General features: G+C 44.1%; 1 protein-coding gene across 23 annotated transcripts in view; it reads left to right on the forward strand.

The window, feature by feature from the left end:
- The window catches only part of LOC307257360 (neurexin-1a-like), a gene marked incomplete at both ends in the record, with an annotated part of 267,488 nt that overhangs the window by 230,621 nt on the left and 9,447 nt on the right, over nt 1-27,420 (forward strand). For 15 of the 23 annotated variants that reach the window (XM_080036565.1, XM_080036561.1, XM_080036572.1 and 12 more), the window contains one exon: nt 19,245-19,332. In XM_080036565.1, coding sequence (XP_079892691.1) covers nt 19,245-19,332 — 88 coding nt within the window. The remainder of the gene's footprint in view (nt 1-19,244; nt 19,333-27,420) is intronic. The other 8 variants (XM_080036562.1, XM_080036577.1, XM_080036580.1 and 5 more) reach the window with 1 other exon arrangement.

Raw genomic sequence — 27,420 nt, forward strand, 5'->3', positions numbered from 1 at the left:
GCTGCATTACAACACCAGTGCTGCCTGCAGACATACTACAATTGGTACTGGATCCGGAACCATAGCAAGACACAAGGACAGAATACTCTTGAATTATGTGGTATATCTATTTCCAAAATTTGACAGACTTTTTTTTCTGTTTTTGTTAATGTATTACTATGAATAACTCAAAATTTGGTGTGTTCTATGTACATTGGCCGCGTTTCCCAGATTCGTTAAGAGCCTCTTTGGAGCTAAGTACTTCTTTGGAGCGCACTTAAGAACGCTGTGAAAGAAGAATGCGTTTCCCAGATTCGTTCTTAGCGAAAGAAGCTCTTTCACTAAGACGGAACTGTAAGATGGAGCTGACCCACTCTTACAACCTTCTTAGCGACCAAATCGTCAGTGATCATGCCACGCCAGGGAAATTTATTTCCTCCACTTTTCGAAATAATAAAACATTGCTCAATGTGGACCTGGCGCAATAAACATAGACTAATAGTAGAGAATTTTTTTTTTAATGAATTAGACGTTTATGTTTTCCACACACGTGAGTTTATAGTACTACACATAAAAAAACATCAACAACCCTGTGGCATTTCACAGACATCAAGGAAACAGATTTAATTGAACTCAGCTGAACTTCATCCAGAGTGGCTCCACCTGCTATAAAGGCGTTGCCAAAATCCGCGCGTGTGGCTGCAAAACAATACATTCTCACTGCGAACCAACAGCCTCGCCGTACGCGAAGCCAGACGGTTTACATAAATGCATACGTGCGTCGGCACTTCTCCCCACTGGACGTGCTATCAGACCGGGCCGTCCAGGCAAAGTACTGCCCCGTGCGGAAATCCAACGGCTGATCACTCTGGTGTCTCCACACATCCAGAGCAACCCGCTGCAATTTTCCCTTCAGCCCGGAGATGCAGCCCCTGGCTGCGCTGCGTTTTTAGAAACATATCAGCCTCTTCTGAGGTCCAACAACCCCAGCCCCTACCTCTTCACCACCAGTCACCAAGCACTGAGCACTAAACCATAAACCCACAACCACCACACCACCCATATCAACTGTCAGGCCTGAAGGCTGAAATACATAAACAGAACCAGCAGATGTAGGCTACATTTAGCCTAACGTCCTGCACACTATCAAACATGCTGTGCTGAAAGAGAGCACAATACGCACATGTTTTGATCCTATACGCTTAGATAAATTACAAATTGCCTGGGACTTTTTGTTGCTAGGTTTGACACCCTCATTTCAATGCAAAATGATCCACACAATACATGGTTGAAAAGAAACCGAAATAGTTTATTGAAACCACATGGGGGAGGGGTTACTCTGCGCTGTCTTTACTGGGCGTCTGCATCACCTGCAATTGATTAGTGAAACCTTCGCACTCTTCCTTTTTGTTTGATTCTGGAACTCCTGCCACTTCTTCCTCACAGCGCGCCAGTCACGCAGGCCACATCGGCTGGAGGGGGACATATTTTCGGCTATGGCCTGCCTAACACCGTTCTTCACCGTGATGTTCTTTTTGCCCCTTGTTCCCCCGAATAAAACTCTCCGGTGCTGCCAGACCTCGTCCACTAAGACGCCCATCTCCTCCGCGGTAAACGACGGTGCCCGCTTGTTTCTTTTGCTGCCGCTTTCTTCCATTCTCACATGTGTGTGCCTATATCCACGGGGTATATATGCGCTAATGGGCTTGATTACTACTTGGATACACGTGTTGCCACACACACACCCGCACCCACACACACGATACATGCGTAGCCTAATTCCACCAGTGTGGGGGGGACCACGGGGCGCTGTGTGTGACTTATGCGCTGATAAAGAGGTGGGTGATCGATTCGCCTGGCATCGATTTATTCAGTCTCAGCACCACCGCGGTGAACAGCTCCCACTAAAGAGCTTATTTCGCTTCATTTTACTGCTTCTCCAAAGATGGCACTTAAGAAGCCATCTGGGAAACACCTATATTTTAGCGCTCCTTCTTAGGCGAACTCTTCTTTGGTCCCAAAGAACGATCGAATCTGGGAAACGCGGCCATTTTCTGTTTAGCATAAAGCTAACAAGAATTGCATTTCACTTCAGTCAGTATTGATAGATACATTTTTAATATTAGCACTCAAAATGAGTTGTTAGCTCTATTCTGTGATATAAATCATTACTAATCTTTGACTTTAAACTTGACTTAATGTGCACACTAGAGCAGAGGTTTCTGCTCAGCAAACCAGCATATTTTTTGGCAAATTACAACCGCTTGTCAAATGTTGGCGATAATGGCTGCAATGCAGTTGTCATTTCCAATAAATTTGTTTTTTATTTGAGATGCAATTACAGTGTACTAACAGAAGTAGCTGCTTTGAGACAGAACAACTGTCAACATAGTAATTCTTAAACACCGTAATAGTTGACCTCATGGCATTTAATGCTTGCCATGTTTCTTTTATAACCTATTTACTGAGTACAATTTCTGTTTCATGGTTTTTGCTGGTGGAAATTCAGGAAATGTAGATTATAGCCTGTTCGTAGAGTGAAGGAATGAACTATGTCACATCATTGCCACCAATAAGCCAAATGGCCCCCCTATTTCTGAATTAAGTGTGGTGGTAGTAATGGCCGTTCAGGGAAAGTGAGGACCATTCAAACCACATTGTGTTGCCCATTTCATTTGAAATCACAGCGCATGGTTCAGTTCCGGGTGAACTGGATTAAAGTGGCTGTGTTTCTCTTGGTCCCTGTGATGAGGGGCAGATTTGACATGCTGCACTGCAAAACCTTCAGTGCAGTGTTTGGGTACCTGATATACTCTCTCGCTGGCTCTTACAAACACACTATAATAAACTTAGTGTCAGAGTAATCTTGCGGTGAAACATCTTCTGCAACTTAGTACCCAAAAACTGCTCAGTCTGCAGCTTCTTTCTTTTACACTCACCCATGTCTCTTTATTGTATCTAGTTTCACCTTTAGGCATTGTTGTGATTGTCTTGATACTGGTAGGGATTATTGTTTTACAAGCTAAGGCTGCAATAAGTCTGCACAGCCCTAGATTTAATACTAATCCTCCATGCATCAATATTCAGACCTGAGACTTATCTTGGGTATTAAGCACTCTTCAGGCAACTGCACACATGCACTATAGGTTATTTAATTGTGCTACATGATAGGATACTTGGATTTAAGTTTAAGTATGATTTAGTTTGAGATACATGATATCTACTTTTTATATCTCTGATCTTTAGCGTAGTTATGAATATGAGAATGTCTTTTATAAGTCTTTGAAATGGTGGCAGCGTATGGCGAAACCAATGCCCTATACTACGTGGTCATTTGTATAGGCCTTTAATAGGCGAAGGGGTGCTAATGAATATGTCCTTTCACATGTGATGACTTTAAATGTCAGTATTGCTACGTTTATTGAAGGGGCCACACCCTCAGTAAGACTTTGACTGAAAGAGAGCACACCGAACAGCTCCTCAGACTCAGGTGCTTTCCTTCGGGACAGCTCACTGCCCTGGAAGATGTAAAACACATCAGCTGCCATTTCTTCTGTCTTTCGATTGCATGGGGTCAAACCGAGTGCCATTGTCCTTTCAATCATTTCGGATACCCGCCCCCCCCCAAGATAAACTCTAATATAGCAAAGGACTTCTTGATGTGTGTGTGTGCTGCCCCATTATTTTCTGGCTATATGGTTTTAAAAATAGAAATGCTACCCAAGTGTTACTGTGTTACATCACAACACTGTGCAAATAATCTACAGTTTACATGGATAAATGTCTAACAAAGCAGCAACATTTTTTTTTGCATATTCTGAATCGAATAGCATCTGTACAGTAAAACAAACCTCATAACAATGCTAATGGGAACCCACGTTTGCTTAATAGTGAGCCTACATTACCAACCAGCGTACATTACCTTCTTTTGTGATTTGTATTATTGGTAACAGACATGTGTTTGCTTGACTTCACTTCATTAATGACGAGGTGACAGAGTGAGTAGCTACCACTTTGCAACGTCCGTTTGCTCACCAATTAAAACACAGTCACATTCACAGCAAACTGAGAGGTTACTACAGAAACACACAATGTTCCATATTAACAGGGAGAATGATTACTCAGTAAAGGGTTCAGTCATGTTGGAGGATATTAAAGTGTCTTGTGTTCTTAGAGACATACTGCAGTGTTTAGTCTGAGTGTCAGTGCACTGTGAGGTTGTGGTGCCTTCAATTATTCACAGAAAGAAAAAAAGTCATTGGGATAAGATTTCCCCTGCAATGCAGATATATGGGATTGACCAACGTGCTACTGAAATACTGTAAGTAGAAAGAAAAAAAAGATAGCTATCAAACAGCTCACTTCAATGACAGATGCACTATTGAATTTTTCCCGATTCATAATATGTTTCGCCCCTTGTTGTTAACAACTATCCAAGTCAAAGAAAAAGAAAATTCCACAGTTGGTAATTCAATAGCTGCATGGGTACATTTGTAGCGATGATTTGATGAAAGCTGAAACCAGTTGAATAGCATGCTATGAAGATGGATGGCTCTGCTGCGCCTTGCTCCCCACCTTGCCCCTAAAAAGTAAGGGTGTGTGTGTGTGTGTGTGTGTGTGTGTGTGTGTGTGTGTGTGTGTGTGTGTGTGTGTGTGTGTGTGTGTGTGTGTGTGTGTGTGTGTGTGTGTGTTTGTGTGTGTGTGTCTGTTGTAGGAGGTCCTAGGGTTTGCTCTGCCCTGGGCCAGGTTATGGGTCTCTGCCCACCCGGCGCAGACATATGGCAAAGGAGTAACCGCTGTAGACCTGCGGTGGCCCAAGGCCCGCAGCGTTCACTCCCAGCGACAGACCGTATCCATCATCTCAGCCTCACCAAGGGTCTATCGGTGGAAGCTGCCCTTCAACATTGTGTTGTGCACACCATGAGTACATGTGGCTGGCTGGCCCAGTCCACCTTGGCAGGGGTGAAAGTGTACATACAAGTGTGTGCATTTTTCTGATAGTTTTATTTTTCAGTAACAGATTCCCAAGCGTGCCTATAGTCGTCCTTTTGGTGTTGGCTTGTTTCTTAAAGGTTTGCTTGAATTGCAAAAAAAAAACACTTCCTTCACAGTTACTGCCATTATACAAATCATTAACAAAGGAGCATCTTTGTTTTCTGCAGGTTTCACAGTACTGGCAGCATTACAGATGACTTCAGATTGTCCCACTGTGTTTGGACAAAACATGAAACCTACGCAGTGTGATCGTGTCCCTGTTGTTTTAGACAGTGTTGGATGGGGCGTGGAGGAGATACTCACACTGAAGGCTTTACAGCATGTTTTATAGAACCATATTGTTGTTTCTCAGGACATTTGCTGTTATGATTTGTAGAAACAGGAAAAAAAGGCTTGGGCCAATTGTTGAACATTAGATGCAAGTTATGCTCCCACCTGCAACATTCTGCCATCAGCTAGTAAATACGTATGTCATTCATGAACATGAGCTCAGTGCCAACTGCTCAGAGTTTCAGACACAGTCACTCCTAAATCGTAATACTGCTTTCTTTATGATACAAGCATGGCAAGTCAAATAAGTTCTCAATAAAACAGAAATTGTATTATTGTTGTGTATTCAGATAAATCCCATTATTTAAAGAAAGCAAATGCACTTAATATGGTTGCAAAGAACATGAGTAAGCTTTATGACTACTAGACCTTGACTTGCGTCGTGCAAATCTTTATTCATCCATCTCATTTCCTGTATGGAGTCATAGTAGTGTGGTAATTGAGTCTAAAACCACTGGGAGCCTATGGTTAAGATCAGACTGCACACATATCAAGTTGGCTCGTGCTGTTTAGGGAGCAGCCATCTTGATCCGATGTTGCACACCAGATGAAGTTGTATCAGGGCGAGTTTCGTGATGGAGGGGAGCATAATGTAAACTAACATCATTACCTGACAGATCAAATTAAGATAAAATAAATTCCAGCGGGGACAGGAATGGAACCCAGGCGACTGCATGCCAGCAAATAGAAGCCTCTTAGTTTGTCAGAAAAGTAGACAAGAGAGAGAGAGAGAGAGTAAAGGAGAAATGGCCATAGGAAAGGAATATCTCTCAATTGTCAAGCCAAAAAGTGATAGCAATATTAAAGGCATAGCCTGCTAGGTCATCTAATCTAGAACACTTTTATTTTTTTTAAGATATGTTTTTGGCATTTTTATGCTTTTATTGATAGTGTAGAGACAGAGTTGAAATGGGGCAGAGAGGGGAGTGACATGCAGAGAACGACCGCGGGCTGGAATCGAACCCGGGTCCGCTGCTGGCCGAGGCCCATGGGGGGGACCATTTGTCAAAATCAGCTAATATCTATACCATCCGCTACCTGTGTGTGTGCCCGCTGAAAAAGTTGGGTGTTCACACAGCTTCGGCTCCATCAGTGGCAATCTAATAAGCCTGGACAATATTCACTTTCTTGCCTAGAGTTAGATGTTCGTTCTTATGTCTGTAGGCCAACAGTAAATTGGAAGCTAGAGCCAACAGCCAGTAAACTTAACTTAGCATACGCTAACTGGCTCTGTCCAAAAGTAGCATAGTCTGCCTATTGTACCATAAGCTCTCTAATTAACAAGTTAACTCGTTTGATTCATCCTTCCAAAAAGTGTTAAAAGGCTTTGTGGTTTAAGGGGGGATTTTGAGGTTAACAGAAAACCAGCGGCGACTCCCAGCAGAGACTGTTTAAACACTTTGTTTTTTGTACCATCGTACATATAAGATATAACACATTAATTAGTGAGCTTTAAAAGTGCTGGTAGGTGGATTCTGTTGGCAGGCTAGATGTTTCCCATGTTTCCAGTCCCTGTGCTAAGCCAAGCTAAACTAAGCTAGGCTAAGCTATTGTGGCCTCTGGCAGTAAGCCTACTGTCCATGTTTTGACTTTTTTTTCTAATTTATTTGAAGCCAAATAAAAATAATGAGCATATCAAATCAAAAGAAAATAATAAAACAATTATTCAACTAGCAGGCCACGTCAAAAAAAATTAACATTGCCCCAAGGATGGATGTGAGAGACTTCAGAAATGGCATTGTTTTCCACACATACTTGTACCCCAGTGTATTTGGTTTCCTCTCTACTGAGTAAGACCATGATGGCTCATTAGTTTACAGTGGTCGCATCCGGCTCTTTGTGAATGACATACCCAGACCTGGACGACTGTAGTCTGATCATGGTGACACTGATGATCATGATGTGGGAGCTACATGGAGTGACCTGGTCTGCTGTTGTAGGGCAAAGCTGCTCTGCCTCGTTCCTTGTGTCATGTTTTTTGCAAATGTTACACATGGGCATTAGGCCCCGAGCACATTCATCTCAGCACTGATGGCATCTATATTAGGAGGACAAATGTGTTCCTGTCACCTGACGAGGGACTGGGACTGCATGTCAAGACGCAGGTAAAGTCAGGAAGACAGCGATTTGTGGCCAAGGTGCACATCTCTCCCTTCCTCTTATCGCTTTTACTCTTTCGCAAAACACACAGAGACACACGTTTAAGAGGAAAGGGAACACGAAAGTGAAGAATGACATAGTTGCTTTGGATTGAGCCCAAGCTATTTCCACAAAATGACGAGTGTTTATATGTTAGCATTTAGATAGAAAGCGGCATGATTACAAGCCATCCCGTGGTAATTGCCATTCCTTGCTCTCCCTACCCAGCTTATCCTCAGTGTATGATATTCCTCCTGGGCAGTTCCCTGCTCTCAGGCCAGATTACTAGCAAGGCGAGCTCCAGACACGCACAGAGCTCGCCGATTCGATTTCAGATAACGAAAATATCGGGGCATCCAGAGGAGGAAAATGCTTCAATGTCGACAGATTTCATTTATCTGAAAAGTGTGAAAGCAAGGATAAGGGGGAGGGACAAAGTCAACCATGTAATGTACTTCTGTGGAGCAGTGATTATGCATAGTCAAGAGAGAGAGAGAGAGCAGAAATGAGAGAACAAGGGGAGCGCGGGAAGGGAGTGTAGGAGGTAGATGGAGGCAGATAGTGTTATGAATTTCACATGAGGATTTTATCATTTAGAGCATGTAACATTCTCCTGCGTAATCTGCTAGGAGCTGTGTACTACATGGCAGCCGCTCAGTGTGCAATCTTTCTGCCCTGTGAGGTGGGCTCCATGCACTCGTCCATATTATACTCCCATTATTTATAACGGCGCCAGGAAATTTTAACAAGCGCTTAATTTGAAGGCAAAATATGAAGTGTTTATTAATGGTTAATACAGAATGTCTCCTGACTTGTATGAGAAGACAATTAAGGCACAAGTCACACATGGTTTACTCTGAGTCAGTGACTGACATGGTGATGATGTGACGCAGGCGCTTACAGGGAAATGGACGATGTGCTTCTTCCCACGCAGCCAGACCACTTTTCCTGATTACCTTTGGCGCTATATACTGTATCATATGCAGCGGTAAGCGTTGAATTTGCATTTACACCACAAGGATGATTGTTCTTGGAAAATAAGTTGAAAGGGGTCCTGGGGGGAGCTAGGGGAACGTCTACAAAGCGTCACAGCAGTGCCTTGAAGCCGCAGCATTAAAAGGAGTACTCACACAGCAGTGTTCTCGTGATCCCCGAGAGGGAGCGTGTTTTTAACAAGGGCACAGGCATGTGTACATTTAGAAGCAGCTCTGTATTAACCTCATAATCATATCTTTCTGTACAGCACACCTTTTGACTCGTACATTAGTCCCTACCCGTCCCTTTGTGTCGCCTTCTCAAGTGCAGCGTTTCATTTTACACTGGCCCGGTGCACCAAGCTAGCAATTGACCTGTCACAGCTCACTAATTCCCATAAGTCTTTATTTTTATGTTTGACACCAAATCTGTTTTTTCTATACTCTATTCTTTCCTTTGACACCCACAATAAGAAATTCCTTTATGTACTGTTACAATACCAACCACCTTTAGACACCTCAGTAATAATCTACTACAATAGTATTTTGCAGATGCACACACATATAACTGGAAATATTAAATCCACTCGACTTTTGATGTGTGACAGAATGAATCAAAGGATTCTGTGGAATAGAATAGAATGCCTTTATCGAAACTAAATTCAGATTGCTACTCCTGTAAGGTGCCACAAGTTCTCAACACATTCTCCACACATTCACACATTCATTCATATATTCCACACAATAATAACAAATAAATGCATACATGTATTGAGAAATTGCCCATTTAATAATTATCCCATAGGTAAAAACATTTAACTTGAACTCTGTTCAGTGAACTTAATCCATTTGAAATGTATTCTATCCATGATTTTATATCATATTCACGGCTCACTGTGTCATGCACAAGTCATTACCAGTCAGCTTGGGGATATATGTGAATTCTGTGTGAAACCTGGCCTGCATGTTGTATGGTACGGTCAAGGCACGCTGGTTGAAGGTGTGTGGAGCTGCCTCCCAGCACCTTGTTAGACTGTCTGGGGTGCGGTGACTTAAGCCTGGAGGAAGATGTATGGCAAGACAGGAACACACAGACACCAGGGGAGGAGATGGAGAGCCTCCGACCATCCTTTTTTTAATGACACTCTGATACTCTGCCTGAGGTCCAGTCGAGGCAACAGCTGCTTCATTTTAAATAAAGCAAAGCCTTTCTCCCAAAAGGGACTGTGTCTCATAACTTAGCAAGTGGAAACAGCTGCCCGCCACAGCCAGTTTCTTACGTCATACGGCAAACAAGCAGTCAGAACCAAAAGAAGTACAAATTATTCAGATTTAATTGCCTTTGAGAAATGGCTGTTTGAATTCTCTGGTGCTGTGAAAATTCACACTACCTACAGAATGCCCCAAGTGGCCTGCTCATATTCAAAATAACAAAATACCTCAGGTAATTACTGACAGCTTCAAGCAATAACAACTGTTACACGTCCTCATCACTGTTGATGTTCCATAAATTGATATTGTCGGAGTCAGGTTTGTTATTGGCAGAACATATAGTTCATCATAAATATGAAGTTTCATTGATTGAAATAGACAAATGCTAACAGGCAACTTCTAAGTAGTTTGTGAAAGCTGTTTATCTCAACAATGTTTACTAGTTTCCCAGTTGATGACTTTCCAGTTCTATAGTGTTGTGTATATCGTCAAATTGTGAGATTTGTAATACAGAACACAAGTGTTTATTCACAGTTAATTCCAATTTGATAAGATCATTTGTGACAACTATATTTTGTGTGAGAGCAGATCGTTATACCAATGATATTTTTCATCTAACAGTTGACAACATTACAGTAACATCTCAACAATAATGAAACGCATTTTTGCATTTATTTTTGGTTTGTGTGTTTTTTTTGGCAGTGCCTGTTTTGAAGCTTTGTTGATCCATTTGCTAAGAATGACAGAATCTGATGTAAATGCTCTGCAGCGAAGATGCTGTGTAGAGAATATCTCCATTTTTACCCCGCTGGTTGTTCCCTATTGCTCATCCCTCTACTCTCGAGTCGCAGTGGCAATCTGTCGCATCACTGTGAATCCTCACATCAGAGTCTTTCTTTAATTGTTTCAAAATAATCAAGATGGTGTGGAACATGATAGGGTTTGAACTTGATGAGCATCTTATATAAAATCCATCTGCGTTTGCTTTGCAACTGAGTGGCAAAAGTGATACTGCCATTCCATTGTCTTTCCAGCCGTGAAGAAGTCTGTATCTGTGTGAGTCTGTGATATTGACAGCTTGGCAGTCCAGCGGTATGAAGAGTGTGGGCGAAAGGCCAGGCAATACACTGAGCTGAACTCACAGTCTTAGAGGCCCACACGCCTTCATTATTCAGTTGGAATCTATTGAGCATCTGGGATTAAATTATTCATCAACATCGACCTAGTTCCAGGGTGCTAAGTTAGATACTTGGATGTCATCAGGCGTTCCGATAAGAGCTGTTGCTGCAGTGTGATAGCTGCCATTGGTAAATTCATCTCGTGTCTAACCATGAGACGCTTCTCTGCTGCGGACCCCCCACACCCTCCCCCCCTCTCTCCCTCTCTCACTCGCACATTAATGATGTGTTGCAGCAGGAGTGACGCTTAGGAAAACAAACTCCTCCCAATTAGTCGGTGCAGACTACAACTCTGGTCAGATGTGGACACTAGTATGCCACTATCAGTGTAAATCCATGCCAGCATGAGAAATAATGGCATGGTCTGAGCAGGATCATATACAGAATACTGATCCCTCTGCTTTAAGGGGCAGTTGGAGTTTTGGCTTCAGTGACTGGTGCCAATTACAGACACGCTATGAATTATATTTCCAGCCAAAGAATAGGCTTAAAATGGATTCTGGAGTGTGCCCCTTGATATGATGTATCCAGGATTCTCACAAAATAATGGAAAGAAAAGAAGAATTATGACAATGCCAAGTATACATTATGAACAACATTGTGGCTGTAAGGGATTTTCTGACTTTGCACTGATATTATTCACCCCATTTTATATTTGTTTTGGCCTTGTCCAAGTCATAACACTAGTTGTACTTATAACCATGTACGTTTTTGTGTTTACTCAGCCCTTCTAGGTTAATACACAAAGAAAAAAGAAAAAAAGAGATTATGCAAACATTTAAAATCTTTACAATATCATCATCATCATCATCATCATCAACCGCTTATCCGAAATCGGGTCGCGGGGGCAGCAGCTTGAGCAGGGAACCCCAAACTTCTCTTTCCCGGGCCACATCAACCAGCTCTGACTGGGGGATCCCGAGGCGTTCCCAGGCCAGTGTGGAGATATAATCTCTCCACCTAGTCCTGGGTCTTCCCCGAGGCCTCCTTCCAGCTGGACGCTCCTGGAACACCTCCCTAGGGAGGCGCCCTGGGGGCATCCTTACCAGATGCCCGAACCACCTCAACTGGCTCCTTTCAACGCAAAGGAGTAGCGGCTCTGCCCCGAGTTCCTCACGAATGACTGAGCTTCTCACCCTATCTCTAAGGGAGACGCCAGCCACTCTCCTGAGAAAGCCCATTTCGGCCGCTTGTACCCGCGATCTCGTTCTTTCGGTCATTACCCAGCCTTCATGACCATAGGTGAGGGTAGGAACAAAGATCGCCCGGTAGATCGAAAGCTTTGCCTTACGACTCAGCTCTCTTTTCGTCACAACAGTGCGGTAAAGCGAGTGCAAAACCGCCCCTGCTGCTCCGATTCTACGGCCAATCTCACGCTCCATTGTTCCCTCACTCGCAAACAAGACCCCGAGGTACTTGAACTCCTTCACTTGGGGTAAGGACTCATTCCCTACCTGTAGTAGACAATCCATCGGTTTCCTGCTGAGCACCATGGCCTCAGATTTAGAGGTACTGATCCTCATCCCAACCGCTTCACACTCGGCTGCAAACCGATCCAATGAGAGCTGAAGGTCACAGGCCGATGATGCCATCAGAACCACATCATCCGCAAACAGCAGAGATGAGATCTTCAGCCCACCAAACTGCAACCCCTCCCCACCACGACTACGCCTTGATATCCTGTCCATGAATATCACAAACAGGATTGGTGATAAAGCGCAGCCCTGGCGGAGGCCAACCCCCACCGGAAACGGGTCTGACTTACTACCGAGAACCCGTACACAGCTCTCGCTTTGAGCGTACAGAGATTGGATGGCCCTCAGAAGAGACACCCTCACCCCATACTCCCGCAGCACCCCCCACAGTATCTCCCGGGGAACCCGGTCATAAGCCTTCTCCAGATCTACAAAACACATGTAGACTGGATGAGCAAACTCCCAAGCTCCCTCTAGGATCCTTGCGAGAGTGAAGAGCTGGTCCGTTGTTCCACGGCCAGGACGGAATCCGCATTGTTCCTCTTCAATCTGAGGTTCGACTATCGGCCGAACCCTCCTTTCCAGCACCTTGGAGTAGACTTTGCCGGGAAGGCTGAGAAGTGTGATACCCCGGTAGTTGGAACACACTCTCTGGTCCCCCTTTTTGAAAATAGGAACCACCACCCCAGTCTGCCACTCCTTCGGCACTGTACCCGACTTCCACGCAATGTTGAAGAGGCGTGTCATCCAAGACAGCCCCTCCACACCCATTGCTTTCAGCATTTCTGGACGGATCTCATCAACCCCCGGGGCTTTGCCACTGTGGAGTTGTTTGACTACCTCAGTGACTTCCACCAGGGAAATTGACGATGATCCCCCATCAGCCTCCAGCTCTGCCTCCAACATAGAGGGCGTGTTAGTCGGATTCAGGAGTTCCTCAAAGTGCTCTTTCCACCGACCGACTACCTCCTCAGTTGAGGTCAACAGCGTCCCATCCTTACTGTACACAGCTTGGATGGTTCCCCGCTTCCCCCTCCTGAGGTGCCGGACGGTCTTCCAGAAACACTTTGGTGCCGACCGAAAGTCCTTCTCCATGGTTTCTCCGAACTTCTCCCACACCCGCTGCTTTGCCTCGGTCACGGCAGAAGCTGCAGCCCTTCGGGCCTGTCGGTACCTTGCAACTGCCTCAGGAGTCCCCCGAGATAACATATCCCGGAAGCACTCCTTCTTCAGTCGGACGGCTTCCCTGACCACCGAGGTCCACCACGGCGTTCGAGGGTTACCGCCCCTTGAGGCACCTAAGACCTTGAGACCACAGCTGTCTGCCGCGGCTTCAGCAATGGAAGTTTTGAACATCGACCACTCGGGTTCAATGCCCCCAACCTCCACAGGGATGCTAGAAAAGCTCTGCAGGAGGTGCGAATTAAAGATCTCTTGAACAGGGGCCTCCGCCAGACGTTCCCAGTTCACCCGCACTACCCGTTTGGGCTTACCAGGTCTGTCCAGAGTCTTCCCCCACCCTTTGACCCAACTCACAACCAGATGGTGATCAGTTGACAGCTCCGCCCCTCTCTTCACCCGAGTGTCCGAAACATGTGGCCTCAGATCAGATGATACGATCACGAAATCGATCATCGACCTTCGGCCTAGGGTGCTCTGGTACCATGTACACTTATGAGCATCCTTATGTTCGAACATGGTGTTTGTTATAGACAAACCATGACTAGCACAGAAGTCTAACAACAAACGACCACTCGGGTTCAGATCGGGGAGGCCGTTCCTCCCAATCACGCCTTTCCAGGTGTCTCCATCATTGCCCACGTGCGCGTTAAAGTCTCCCAGCAGAACTATGGAGTCCCCTACCGGAGCCCCATGCAGGACTCCGTTCAGGGTCTCCAAGAAGGCCGAATACTCCGAACTGCTGTTCGGTGCGTACGCACAAACAACAGTCAGAGTCTTCCCCCCCACAACCCGGAGGCGTAGGGAGGCGACCCTCTCGTCCACCGGGGTAAACTCTAACGTAGTAGCGCCCAGCCGGGGGCTCGTGAGTATCCCCACACCGGCCCGGCGCCTCACACCTTGGGCAACTCCAGAGAAGAATAGAGTCCAACCCCTGTCCAGAAGTACGGTTCCAGAGCCAAGACTGTGCGTGGAGGTAAGCCCCACCAGGTCTAATTGGTAGCGCTCCACCTCCCGCACCAGTTCCAGCTCCTTCCCCCACAGCGAGGTGACGTTCCACGTCCCCAAAGCCAGCCTCTGCCGCCCGGGTCTGGTCCGTTGTGGTCCCCGCCCTTCACTGCCACCCTTTAGGCAGCGCACCCGACCCCAGCGGTTCCTCCGACGAGTGGTGGGCCCATCGGTCATAGAGGGGGTTGGTGCCACGTAGCTTCTTCGGGCTGTGCCCGGCCGGGCCCCGTGGCAGACCCGGCCACCAGACGCTCGCAGGCGGGCCCCCTTTCTGGGCCTGGCTCCAGACGGGGGCCCCGGGCTTCCTCCGGGCAGGGTCTCTCCTCCTCTTTGGTGATTTTCCATAGGGTCTTTTTGAACCATTCTTAGTCGGGCCCCTCACCTGAGACCACTTTGCCTTGGGAGACCCTACCAGGAGCACTAGGCTCCGGACAACACAGCTCCCAGGTTCACAGGGACACACAAACCTCTCCACCACGGTAAGGTGATGGTTCCCGGAGAGGATCTTTACAATATGTTCAAGCAATCTAGTACTTTATTTGCATTATAATAAGTTGAGAAAGGTGTGACTATATGGGTCATGTACATGAGGAATCAGAAGTAGTCAAACAAACATCCAGGCAAGTTATGAGGCAGAATCTTTAGGATTGCGTACAATTTACTCAATAGGAAGGCTTTTTTATGTGTAACTGAGCCATTTCTTTCAATAAGACAATAACCTACAAATGTAGGTAAGTATGTAGCGTTATTTGGCATTTGGAAATGTTGTTGCGGCTCAAACCAGGCCCTAATGAGCAACAGATGTAGGACTTTGTCTTTGAGTAAAAATATATACATTTTATTACGGTCACAGATCAGCAGAATAGCAAGAGAAACAGCTTTGCGTAAATTAGAACTGATATTGGACAAACACTAGGGCTTACTCAGAGTAAGTAAAAGGGCCAAAGAAAAACTGAAAAAAAGAGGAAAGCAGAAAGGCAAATGAAAACAGCAACCATCCTCAGTGGAATACATTACCAGGACAGCAGAGCAGCACGCTTCGGATAAACCCTTCAGATGCCTTCAGTGTCCTCCTGACTTTCAGCCCGTCTCCAAAGAGACATGTTGTGTGCCAGAGAGCATTCATCAAATTAGACCGGAGAGAAAACAATGTGAAAACCCGTGGCTCTCCGCAGAGACATGCCGACAGGTTATCACAGAGAGAGGGTGTCTCTTGCTCTGGAGCACAGGGCAGCAGCACACAGCGTCCTCCCTGGAAAGCAGCCCTCCTTTTGCCCTCCCTCCCCCTCCTCCTCTCAGCCTAGAACTAAATGTGGAAAACATGCATTCAGTGCCGAAGTGTACAAATGCAGTGTATTATAGTGAAGCCACCGACTACAGTAGTTACTTGCGATTGGCATTGGATGCGGTGTAGTTTAGCGTTACTGGGGACACAGATAAGTGTGTTTTTTAGGGTTGTAGATAACCCTGCAGAATGAGACCGCTGACTAAGCTTTAGCCAGCACATGCAGACCACGGCTCGGCCTGGACATCTCATTAAGAAGGACCATTATCAATCCTTAAAGATCGAAAGCCAGCATGACAGTGCTAAAGAAAGCACCGTGGCGCCTTTGGCTGAGTCAGGTTGGAATTTCCTGGTCCACATCACCTTTGATGGTTCAATCAGTGCACGAGCCAAGGTCAGTCGATAGCCTTGCTTCGCTGTAAGGTCTACTAAGATTTATTTTCTTTGTGTTGTGTGTAAATAAAATTCCCCTTACACACTAAATTATTTGAAATTACATTACAAATATGTGAACACTAAAAGTTGTTTCTCCCTATTATATTTTTCTTTATTCTTCCAGTTTTTGTGGGTTTCATTGTCTGACCAGGATTTTTTTTACTACATCGCATAGGAGGGTTCTCTCTGCTGCTCTGAGGAGAGGCAGATAAATGAGCTGTGCTGTAGGTTCAGCGTGGCTTCAACGCTCTACCGCTAGATTAATGATGCTTTGCGAGCCCCAAGCTTTCGCTTTTAGCATTTTAGAAGTACCCTTCATAAAGCAAACTACAGGTACATCTTGTTTATACGCTTATGTATTGGAGCATCTTTCCTGTGGGTGTGATGCTCTTTGCATCAGTAAACCTGAGTCCCTTAAGCTAATGAACCCCAACAAAAACACACAGAATTTCTGGAGAACTTAAACAGATACCGCATTTAGATTTGGAAACCTAGGTTTTTTTTTACTCAAAATCATTGCAGTGTCAAAATCGTCAGGTGCATACCCTGTGTTACCCCATCCAAGCTACCTGTCAGTTTTCATCACAGTAGGTAAATTGCATGGTAAGCCCCGCACATAGTCCACATTGAATTGTCACGGGTGAAAAAGAAGCCGAGCATTGGAGGGGGACGCCATGAATTGGTAATGTTATTGGATTCCAACCAGGTCATGACCACATCAAAGTGTTGACCTACACACTAATCCCGCATGGCAGCCTGATGCTGTGGTATAACGTGTGAATTCATTTTAGTTGTTGATTCAGAGGCTTACATCCGCCACCTGCGCCAAGATTAATTTAAAAGTAAAGCATAGGGTTGATATTTTGATAAGATCAAAGACGGATTGGACCTAGAGGTAGGTGGCTTACAGGCACAATTGGGCTACTGTGACACACAGATCTACACACAGGCCATTGTCCTTGGAGGGTGAAATGAGTATGACATTATGTGATGGTCTCGTTATGAAACTATATATCATGGTTCCCTGTCACGTTTCGATTCAGTCCCTTAAAGCATTTCCATATGATGTAGGTTTATGTATCAACAATGTTCCCCTTTATTTATACAGTACAACCAACACAAAAAATTATTAATCATAGCTTCAAATTGTATACTCATGGCTATAAACAACCTGATTTGATGTCTGCACCCTTTCGTTAAGTAAATGAGACAATCAATGGTAAATAGATAAAGAAAAGTCCATATTACTCATTTAGTTTCTCTGTGGTGATGAATTTCAAGGCCTCAGGCTATAACTTTCTGACCCGGACGGGAGACAGAAAAATATTAATGTGAACGGGCACACACCTCCTCACGCTCAGGTTATTCTGTGGGGAGTTAACCTACATCCAGTACACCCACGTCACATTGCTTCCTCCTCTCCGCTTGCAAATAAATCTGAAGGACAGAGTTGAAAGGAGACGGAGAGGAAAAGAGGGATGAGAGAGGGAGAGAGAGATAGGTTGGTAAGGAGAGAGAGGGAGTATTGATTCCTTGATTCCCGTACCTCTGCCAGTGAGTGCAGAGTGTCAAGATCTCCCGCCAGGAAAAACAAATCACAAGGCTGAAGTGATGGATGTGGCACTCCAGGATCCGGCGGTTTTGCCATCTGGATGGCCGACACTGTATATCAGCCTCATGCACAGCAAATTAAATTTACATTTGGACGGCTTCCCCGGGCCTCACCCACCCAGCAAAGATGCACCGAAAACAGCCCTCCACCACAACTCCCTTAATGGGTTTGATCTATCATTTCCAGGCCTATTATGTAAAGATGATGTCGGCCCGTGTTCAGAATGTCAAAATGATGTTACAGTCACAATAAGATTGCATTATATGCAGCCAAATGGATGTTGAGCAAAATGACATCACCTTTAATTTCCTTAAGATGAATCAATGCTAATCCAACTTCCAGATTTATTTTGATGCATATGTCAAATAATAGAACAAATTGAATAAAAGCATCATGAGTCCATCTTAATTTTCGGGACCTAATGCATGTCCTAACCCTTTTTCATTTTTTTCTTTTTTCTTGTGGCTGTCACACAAATGCATTTGCCAGATGAGAAATGTAAGCATAATACATATTGTGAAGCATGCGCTTGTGCATTTTACGTATTTAAAAATGTTACTACAGAAAATATAAGTAGAGGTGCAAGGCTAAATATACAGCAGCAGGTTATTCTGCTTAGCGGCGCTCCATAAACCCAAAATCTAACCCAGCCTTGAAGAGGCTGCCATGCTTAAATGAAATGACCTTTAACGCCGAGCTGATCAAATGGCCTGAGGCAAGACTATAAAAGAACATTGCAGTATAATGTTTTACAGTGTGCTTTTTTCTGGTCTTCTGTTTGCCCTTTCCCATTTTCCAAGAGGGTAAAACATATCGTGTTTGGCAGCTGAGGAAGTGCATCAAAAACAGTCTAAAATGGATTTGCTATTAGAGTGGATAGTAGCAGCAGAATAATGAAGCACCTCTATATGTTTTTTTTTCTTTTTCGGATGCTTCTATTGTAAAATGAAAGAAATGGGAACATATATTGATTCAAACCTCTGCTGCCCTGCCCTTTGTCTTTCCAATGTGTTTGTCTTAAGGCTTTCATGGCTGGTCGTCCTCTAAATGTCAGAGGTGTTTTGTGATGGCTCTTAACAATCCCTTGAAGGGCTAAGTAAAGACACACACACTGCTGCACACATTGAGCATGTGAGTTGACAATTGCGCTGTGAACTTTAGCCTCCACTCTTCTTCAATAATCAGATCTCCTTTCTGGTGTGTCATGCCTGGAATTTAGCTGCTATAGCGCCAATGCATAACCACCGGGGTTGACGGATACTGTAAATCCAGCAGTCAAACAGCCGTCTGGATTCACATCTCATCTGTACCCACTCTCCTTAACTTAACCCTCATAAAACCCCATTTTGAGTAGTTCTGAGCTGAAGCCATCTTACCCTGTTGATGCAGCTAAGTATTTGTATGCCCTCACCACTCTACTGTGTGCCTCTCTTTTTCTTTCAGACAACAGACGACTTGCTGGTGGCATCGGCCGAGTGTCCGAGCGATGACGAGGACATTGATCCCTGTGAGCCGAGCTCAGGTGGGTTAGGTTAGTCATCTCTTTTTATTCTCCTTCTCTCTGGGTGTGTCAGTGTGTCTCTGTGTGTCACAGTCCGTCCCTACCAAGACACTCTGGGGCCCAGTGTTTAAGCGAGCAGAGTGGAGTTTTAGAATTATCTTGAACATTTCTCAGCAGCAGGCAGACAGCCTGATACAGCAAGCTGGAGGCAATCCATTAGACCTAATAATAGTCTCGGAAGCAACTCCTCTGCCACAGAGTAGGCTAATCTATAGTTTTACTGGTTTGTTTATTTCAAAGTACAGGAACGTAAATTACAAAGAGTAATAACATTTTATTAACATTATTTATGGCCATAGTGTTCACCGCCGTCGAAGCAGTTTAGCCAACAAGGTTATTTTGATAACCCTGGGCTGGGCAACAATGGACAATCTGAACATGGGAGGTCAGCTAGGTTCACTTATTAACGACTGTTGCCTAAAGCAGAGAGGTAATTAAGATGGACAAAACTCTCATCTGTCCACTACAGCCTGCAACCGGTTAGCTTAGCTTAACATACATAGTGGAAACGCGTAGGGAACTGCTAGCCTGGCTCTGCACGTAGGTAACAAAATCCACCTATCATCACCTCAAACACTCACGTATCAACACATTATGTATATCATAACTTGCATTATTAAAGAAAAGTGATCTTTTGGAGGGAACAAGGCTAACTTTCCCCGTTTCCTGACTTCATGATACGCTTGGCTTACCATTTGCTGGTCATCTGATATTGGCATCCTTTTTTGGTTTGTAACGGATTGGAAAACTTGATAACTGATGGTCATGGGCTCCCACCTAGGGACATTTTAAACCTATATTTTGACATAGCCTGACAGCTCTGATTCTGGGAATTGCATGCATAACATAAACTCCACACTGCTTAGTCTTTAGGGTTTGTGTATGTGTAAAAGCAGCTGTTATCACTGGTGTTCTACTTGTGCACCTATTTTGTCATCTTCAGCTCATGGCATTTTTCGTAATGTGCAAATAACAGTTCTAAAAAAGACAACAACACAAACACAGACAGATGTAATTATCAGACGCACATGATATGAAGGAGGGTAAACCCAGAGATGAGTGTGTGAAGGCTGATAGTGTGTAGCGGGCCCCCACTGTTGTTAATTAAATTCTACAGCGAGCAGTGAGAGTTCATCTGTTGTTTCATGTACTGTTGTTCACGATAGCTGCAGGTAGCATCCCTTGGAGTTTATGGCTGCAGCAAACATCGGGTGTTTCTCTTCATAAAACAAACAAACATGTGTTGGTCTTCTGTTGCAACTGTGTGTTCGAGAACCTGACACAATTCAAAACAAAAAGAGGCACACACCTCTGTTTTTACCAGCTTGGACAAATTAGGATTGTAAATTGGTTTGTTCCCTGCAGTGCTGCTAAACTTTTAATCTCTTACCTTGCCACACATGGAAGGCAATTAAGTCCATCCCCTGCTCCTGCCTCTGAATAGAATGATTCACAAATGCACTCTGAAGTGATGAGAAGCACAGAGAACAATTAAGTCTGGACCTAAGGCCCCCCCTACTCCACTCTTGATGTGCTATCGATCACTATGCGGTCATAAAACCTCCAGTAAATTAATGTCTGCCCTACAGCTAAAAACGATCAACTCTCTTGTATGTCTCTCATACTGGTCGTCCGGACTCCCAATAGCAGGAGAAGCTTGTGCCACAGTTACTCTCCTCGCACACTTAAACATTAGTTATATTTCCATTGGGAGGCATCACTATAGGTGCTTCCAAATGTACATCTGCCACCACTGTCAAAGACCATACACGGGAGATTTGTCTGCATACGGATTCACGCTAGCAGCTTGCATTATGATATTTCCTTGACAAGGGCATCTGCCAAAACATCAGTAGCGAACTGTGTGATGCCCAAGGATGCAGGTTTAACGGCGCAGAGTATCCCTCTCTCTGTCTGCGATCACTGGCGGGGGATTTGACACCAGAGCTGCGGGCTCCCAAGGTGGCAGCTGTCTAACACCATATCCTGATTAATATCTACATTCAGAACCATTCACACGCCCTGCCAAGCACTCGCCACATCTCAGACTGCGTGGCTGCGGATAAAGAACTAGATCCACTGTCGCTGATAAACAACTGGCTCATGTTACTGTTCAGCCATCTCCTTTTAATAAAACTGATGAGAAACTGAAATATTTTTAATTTTTTTTTTAAGCAACACCTTGACAGTCTGTTTTCGTCTGGCCACTCGAAAGCAGAGGGCAGGAGCACAAACGTTTCTCATCGCTTTTTTCTCTCAACCTTGCACTCAGGCTTCGCTGCCCATGTACGTATACAGTAGGATAATGTCGGTGCAAAAGTGCTCACAAGAGGTGAGCTTTAAAGTGGACTAGATATTATGTGAGCTATCTATGGCCCCAGGGTCAGCTCTAGATCATCCTGTGTATCACGGGAGTCTGGACCCACAGCAGCCCCCATCAGCCCCGCCACTGAGTGACAACAATCGGGTAAATTTACTTTATTGCTGTTCATTATTTTTTTCCTTCCCTCCAGAAACCATGGAAAGCCAGCGGTACCAGCAGAGCTTATCACATGGCAGGACTCAGATTAGATCATAAGGCAGCAAATTCAGCAAACTCCCTCCCAGTTCAGAAACCACTGAGGAATTACAGGCCCATGATGCTGCAACATATCTAATCTGTAATAGGAGGCTGGCACGGGCTATGTGTGCATATACTCAGCACAGCAGCAGGGCTCTGACAGCTGAGCTTCACTGTGCCTATGGTCACACACAATAGTACACCTATCTGTGTGATACGGAGCCCCTAAAGGGACATGGAGGAAAAAAAAATTTTTGGTAAAAAAAAAAAAAAAAAAATCAAACTCGAGATCTCGAGTTCAAACTCGAGATCTCGAGTTTGAAGTCAAGATCTCGAGTTTAAAGTCAAGATCTCGAGTTCAAAGTCGAGATCTCGACTTTGCCTTCAAACCTCTCTCACCGTCACCAATGGTCCATGCATCAAAGGCATATCAATTAATTTATGGGAAACCACACAATAGTGTCATGGAGGAGTACTTGGAGCATTCTTTTCTCACACTAACACCAAACTACAACCTATTTGGCCTAAATCTAACGTTTATTATGCACATTGGAGAGAAAAGTGACAATGATTCACTTCATTTTGGCGCACCATGGACCGAGAGCGGAGGTCTAATTGTCAACACACACACACACACACACACACACACACACACACACACACACACACAATATGTAGACGGTATACATTTGACTATATCAAAACGTGAACGTTTCCAAGACACAATGCCGCCTACACTACACCTGAGGAGAACTCTGTTTGGCTGTATTGGCTGGTCTGATGAAGGCTATAATTTGCACCGGATTAGACTATGTCCGCGTTCTCCAGTGACTCCATATGATCGGATCTTGAAGCACTCACAATAGTGCAGGCAAAATATGAAATTCAACCGGATTATGCGAACTTTCTATTTTTCCTCACTTGGAGAGAGAAAAAGCGCTGTTCCTGTGCGCTCTGGCACTACACCAGCTGTGCCCGCCTTGAGCCTCAAACTGTGTCTTAATAGAAAAGATAACTGCAGGTCATATGACAAAACTAGCGATTGGACTAAGGGTGTATTCACACATGCCGTGTTTAGTTCGGTTGAAACGAACTCAGATGCACTTCTGCCTTCGGTGCGCATCTTTCAGGCAGGTGTGAATACAGCAATCGCACTCGGGGGCGGACCAAACAAACGATCCGAGACCCAGCTGAAGAGGTAGTCTCGATGCGCTTCAAAACGCACTCTGCTGCAGTTCGTTTGTGGTGTGAATTTGTCCGGACTCAATCCGACCCAAATGCAGGAGGCACTGTGCCTTTTCTTTCTTTTATTTTTTAATAAATTGCCGTCAGCTTCACATTATGGGAAAGTGTTGTTGTCGCCATTGTTAGGACGATAAGTTGTGGTTTGACCGGGAGCCCAGAACAATATATTACATTTGATCGAGAGGACGCATTAACATGCTGAATGTGTTCAGCGGTCAGATGAAGGAGAGGGGAGCATCTCTCGCACAGTGCCAACAGGTTCACGCTGCGCAAGAAATGTGTGTTTTTATTTTGCTTCCCATGTACGGGACCGTCAATACTATCCCCGTGTCAGTTTGGAGCTGAACTGCGCTGACCCAGCTGATACACAGCTAAATCAGCTGAGTGTCAGCTTGAGCCTATTCTTCTCGCGAGCCGCGCGTCCAGCACCAAAAATACAGTAAAAATTATGTTTCACATCGTAGGCTACAAGCCACATAACGTGGCATTGACATAGGGCTACATATTATAACCATATGAAACAACAATAATTTGATGTTTTTCCTCTTTATTTATAGGTTAGCTGTAGGCAATTTTTTATTTTTAACCCCATATTATATCAATGATATATATTTCGCAGTTTTAACTTCGTAGGTTACTTCCTGTTTCTCTCCACCCCAGAATGTCTGTCCAATGAATGAATAACCTCAGATCACGTGTGGTTTTGCTTCGTAATGCTGGTTCACTTGCAAAAGGGGCAATATGAAAGTGGACCACACCAACCAAAAAAAATCAAAACTCTATTTGGTCTGGACCAAAGCAAGTGAACTAGCGGACTTTCCCAGTGTGAATACACCCTAAGTTAGTAAAGCCTCATTCACACTTTCAGCCTTTCCCAGGAAGGGATCGTGTGTGAATAAAACACAGTCTGGACTACAATAATAATAATTAAATAAAAAAGCTAATTTTTTTCTCTTCCGTTCTGAGGGAAGCTTTCGTGCGTAAATGTGCCACACCGCTACATGCCTACATGTTTGTCTCTGTGTACAAATGAAACAATCGATCGCTGATTATAAAAACTAAATTAAACTAATAGTTTGAGGAGAGTCTGCACTGGTGATTTCTAATTATAGCAGAAATTCCTCTGCTGTGCGCTGGGGAGAAACAGCGCCTGATTTGTTTTGCCTCGCACACGGTCGAGAGAGATAAGAGGCTTCACCCGACGGCACATGTTATTCATCTATTGCACCCAAAAAATCACAAATTTTAACTAAACAGCAGCAAAACTGTGAGGATCGCGTGGCGCTGTCCAATGTGCAGATCTGGAGCAGAATAGTTACCAGCGTGTCTGTTTCTCCCCAGCGCACAGCAAAGGAAGTTCTGCTATAGGCTATTAAAAATACGCCAGTCCAGACTCTGTGTTTTATTCACACACGATCCCTTCCTGGGAAAGGCTTAATTAGGCTTTACTAACCTAGTCCGATCGCTAGTTTTGTCATATGACCTGCAGTTATCTTTTCTATTAAGACGCAGTTTGAGGCTCACGCCGGGCACAGGTGTAGTGCTGCCAGAGCGCACGGGAACAGCGCTTTTTCTCTCTCCAAGTGAAGAAAAATAGAAAGTTCGCATAATCCGGTTGAATTTCATATTTTGCCTGCACTATTGTGAGTGCTTCAAGATCCGATCATATGGAGTCACTGGAGAACGCGGACATAGTCTAATCCGGTGCAAATTACTCTTTGCGACTCATAATAGCCTTCATCAGACCAGCCAATACAGCCAAACAGAGTTCTCCTCAAGTGTAGGCGGCATTGTGTCTTGGAAACGTTCACGTTTTGATATAGTCAAATGTATACCGTCTACATATTGTGTGTGTGTGTGTGTGTGTGTGTGTGTGTGTGTGTGTGTGTGTGTGTGTGTGTGTGTGTGTTGACAATTAGACCTCCACTCTCTGTCCATGGTGCGCCAAAATGAAGTGAAGCATTGTCACTTTTCTCTCCAATGTGCATAATAAACGTTAGATTTAGGCCAAATAGGTTGTAGTTTGGTGTTAGTGTGAGAAAAGAATGCTCCAAGTACTCCTCCATGACACTATTGTGTGGTTTCCCATAAATTAATTGATATTCCTTTGATGCATGGACCATTGGTGACGGTGAGAGAGGTTTGAAGGCAAAGTCGAGATCTCGACTTTAAACTCGAGATCTCGACTTTAAACTCGAGATCTTGACTTCAAACTCGAGATCTCGAGTTTGAACTCGAGATCTCGAGTTTGATTTTTTTTTTTTTTTTTTTTTTACCAAAAATTTTTTTTCCTCCATGTCCCTTTAGGGGCTCCGTAGTGTGATGATGCCTGTTGTGAAAATTGTTCAGCAATATAAGTGAAAAATGCAAATGTTCTGTATAAGGGCAATTCTGATTGCAGGAAAACAATGCAGCTCTTGACATTTAGCTTCAAAGGGTCCAGCATGTTCCACATAAGAAAGAAAACAATATAAGCACTATACATATGGAGAGAGAGAACGAGAGAAAAGACTGTTCATTTAAAGGCAGGTATGAAGTGTAAACCAATCATCCGTAGCAAATATAGACGTTGGCTTGATTATGTGACTATAGCCTGGTGAACAGCCTGTTGAGATGGAGGCTGATGTTGATTTCAAAGTACCAACCTCGGTTTTTATGGTGAAAGTTAATGGAACATGTTGTGGCCGAGCTGCATGGGGTCAGATGAAACGGATGTCTCTTATCTACCTGCTTCATTTCATTGGCGTCATGCAGGTTGTTGATGGAGGGCAGCTGCCACTGGGTGACCCGTATCCAAGGTTACGTCCTGCCACTGCTTTTGTTCTTCATCATTCGCTTTTTCGCTCTTGCATAATGCAGCTAGTCCTCCATATCTCTTCCAATAAATCTGATTGGTTTGTATGAATAAATTAATGGAAAACAAATCATTAATAAATTTAAAATATGTAGTTTTTATTTGTCTTTTGACGTGTGATCGTTTCTTATCACAGTTAAGAGTGCTGAAAACTTGGGTCTGATCTTTTTTACTACCTGTATAGTTTTTTAAGCTAGAATTCCTTCAAAATATTCAGCATAATCTTTTATTTTTTCATTTTTGCCTTTATTTATCCTCGAAAGATCAATTGAGGGGTGACCCTCATTAACAATGATGTCGAGTAATGATAACGTTGATAATAATATAAAATAATAACGTTGCAAGGAATAGTTTGACAATATGGGAAGTATTCCATTTCTGACTGGGAATTCAGCCTGATTCTGATCTTTGCTACATCTTTACCTTTTCCACCATCATTAATTATATAACATGCAGTCATGTCAATCATTGTCTGTATGAAAGAAATGGGCTCCTTGGAAAATCCAGGTACACTACTACGGAGAGTTTTGGTGCCCACACCTTTCTACATTTCACCAATTATCGCTCACTGCTTCTATTCTCAGCACCAGTAGCCGTTGACTGTGGACTGCCCATAGGCAGGTTGAGGTTAATCATATCTAGTTTCCTCTTCTCTTCATGCTCTCTCATTTTTTCCTGTCCTCGAGCGTTGTGCCTTGACATTAGCAGCTACTAATGTGTTTGACATTTGTTTTAATAGATTTAATTTATGGGTGGGAGAAACGATACATAGAGTAAACTAATAAATCAAACGGAAAACACTTTCTTTTACCCGACGGCAACGACTGGAATGCACCCAGCCAGGAGGAGGGACAGAAAATTAAAGTAAATTATTGTTTTAAAAGTATCTTCAAGATTAATGAAACATTAAGAGCATTGTGTCTGGCTTAAGGGGTCACTGCCCCCATTTAATAGGTTATTCAATCATACCCAGCTGGAACTCTGTGTGTGTTCATTCCTTCCTTAGCTGAACACTATGGCACTCACCTTGCATGCCAACAGCTCACAGCTATAGCAGAGATTGTTCAACAAATGGAAAACCCTTGTGAAGACAATATGCCCACTCAGTGTGACCACAGCTCATGCCACTCCAACACTAATGACCTTCAGGCATCGTACAAGCTGTTTTAATGAACATTCTGCTGTTGTTAATGCGTGTGCATTTGCGAATGTACGCAGACAATCTAGTGGAATTTTGCCATTTTTGTTTTCCTGCACCCTTTCAGTGAGGATTATGCCGTCCGAGTCACCCATCTGCATTCTATTTTAAATTAAGGGTGTTTAGAAAGAAAACAGGATTTCACACTCACTGTCAGTCTTTCTCCTCACTGATCCCACCATATTTCTATTTTCAATTATT

Source organism: Ammodytes marinus (genome assembly GCF_949987685.1).
Source record: "Ammodytes marinus genome assembly, chromosome: 11".
In the NCBI taxonomy this organism is placed as follows: domain Eukaryota; kingdom Metazoa; phylum Chordata; class Actinopteri; order Uranoscopiformes; family Ammodytidae; genus Ammodytes; species Ammodytes marinus.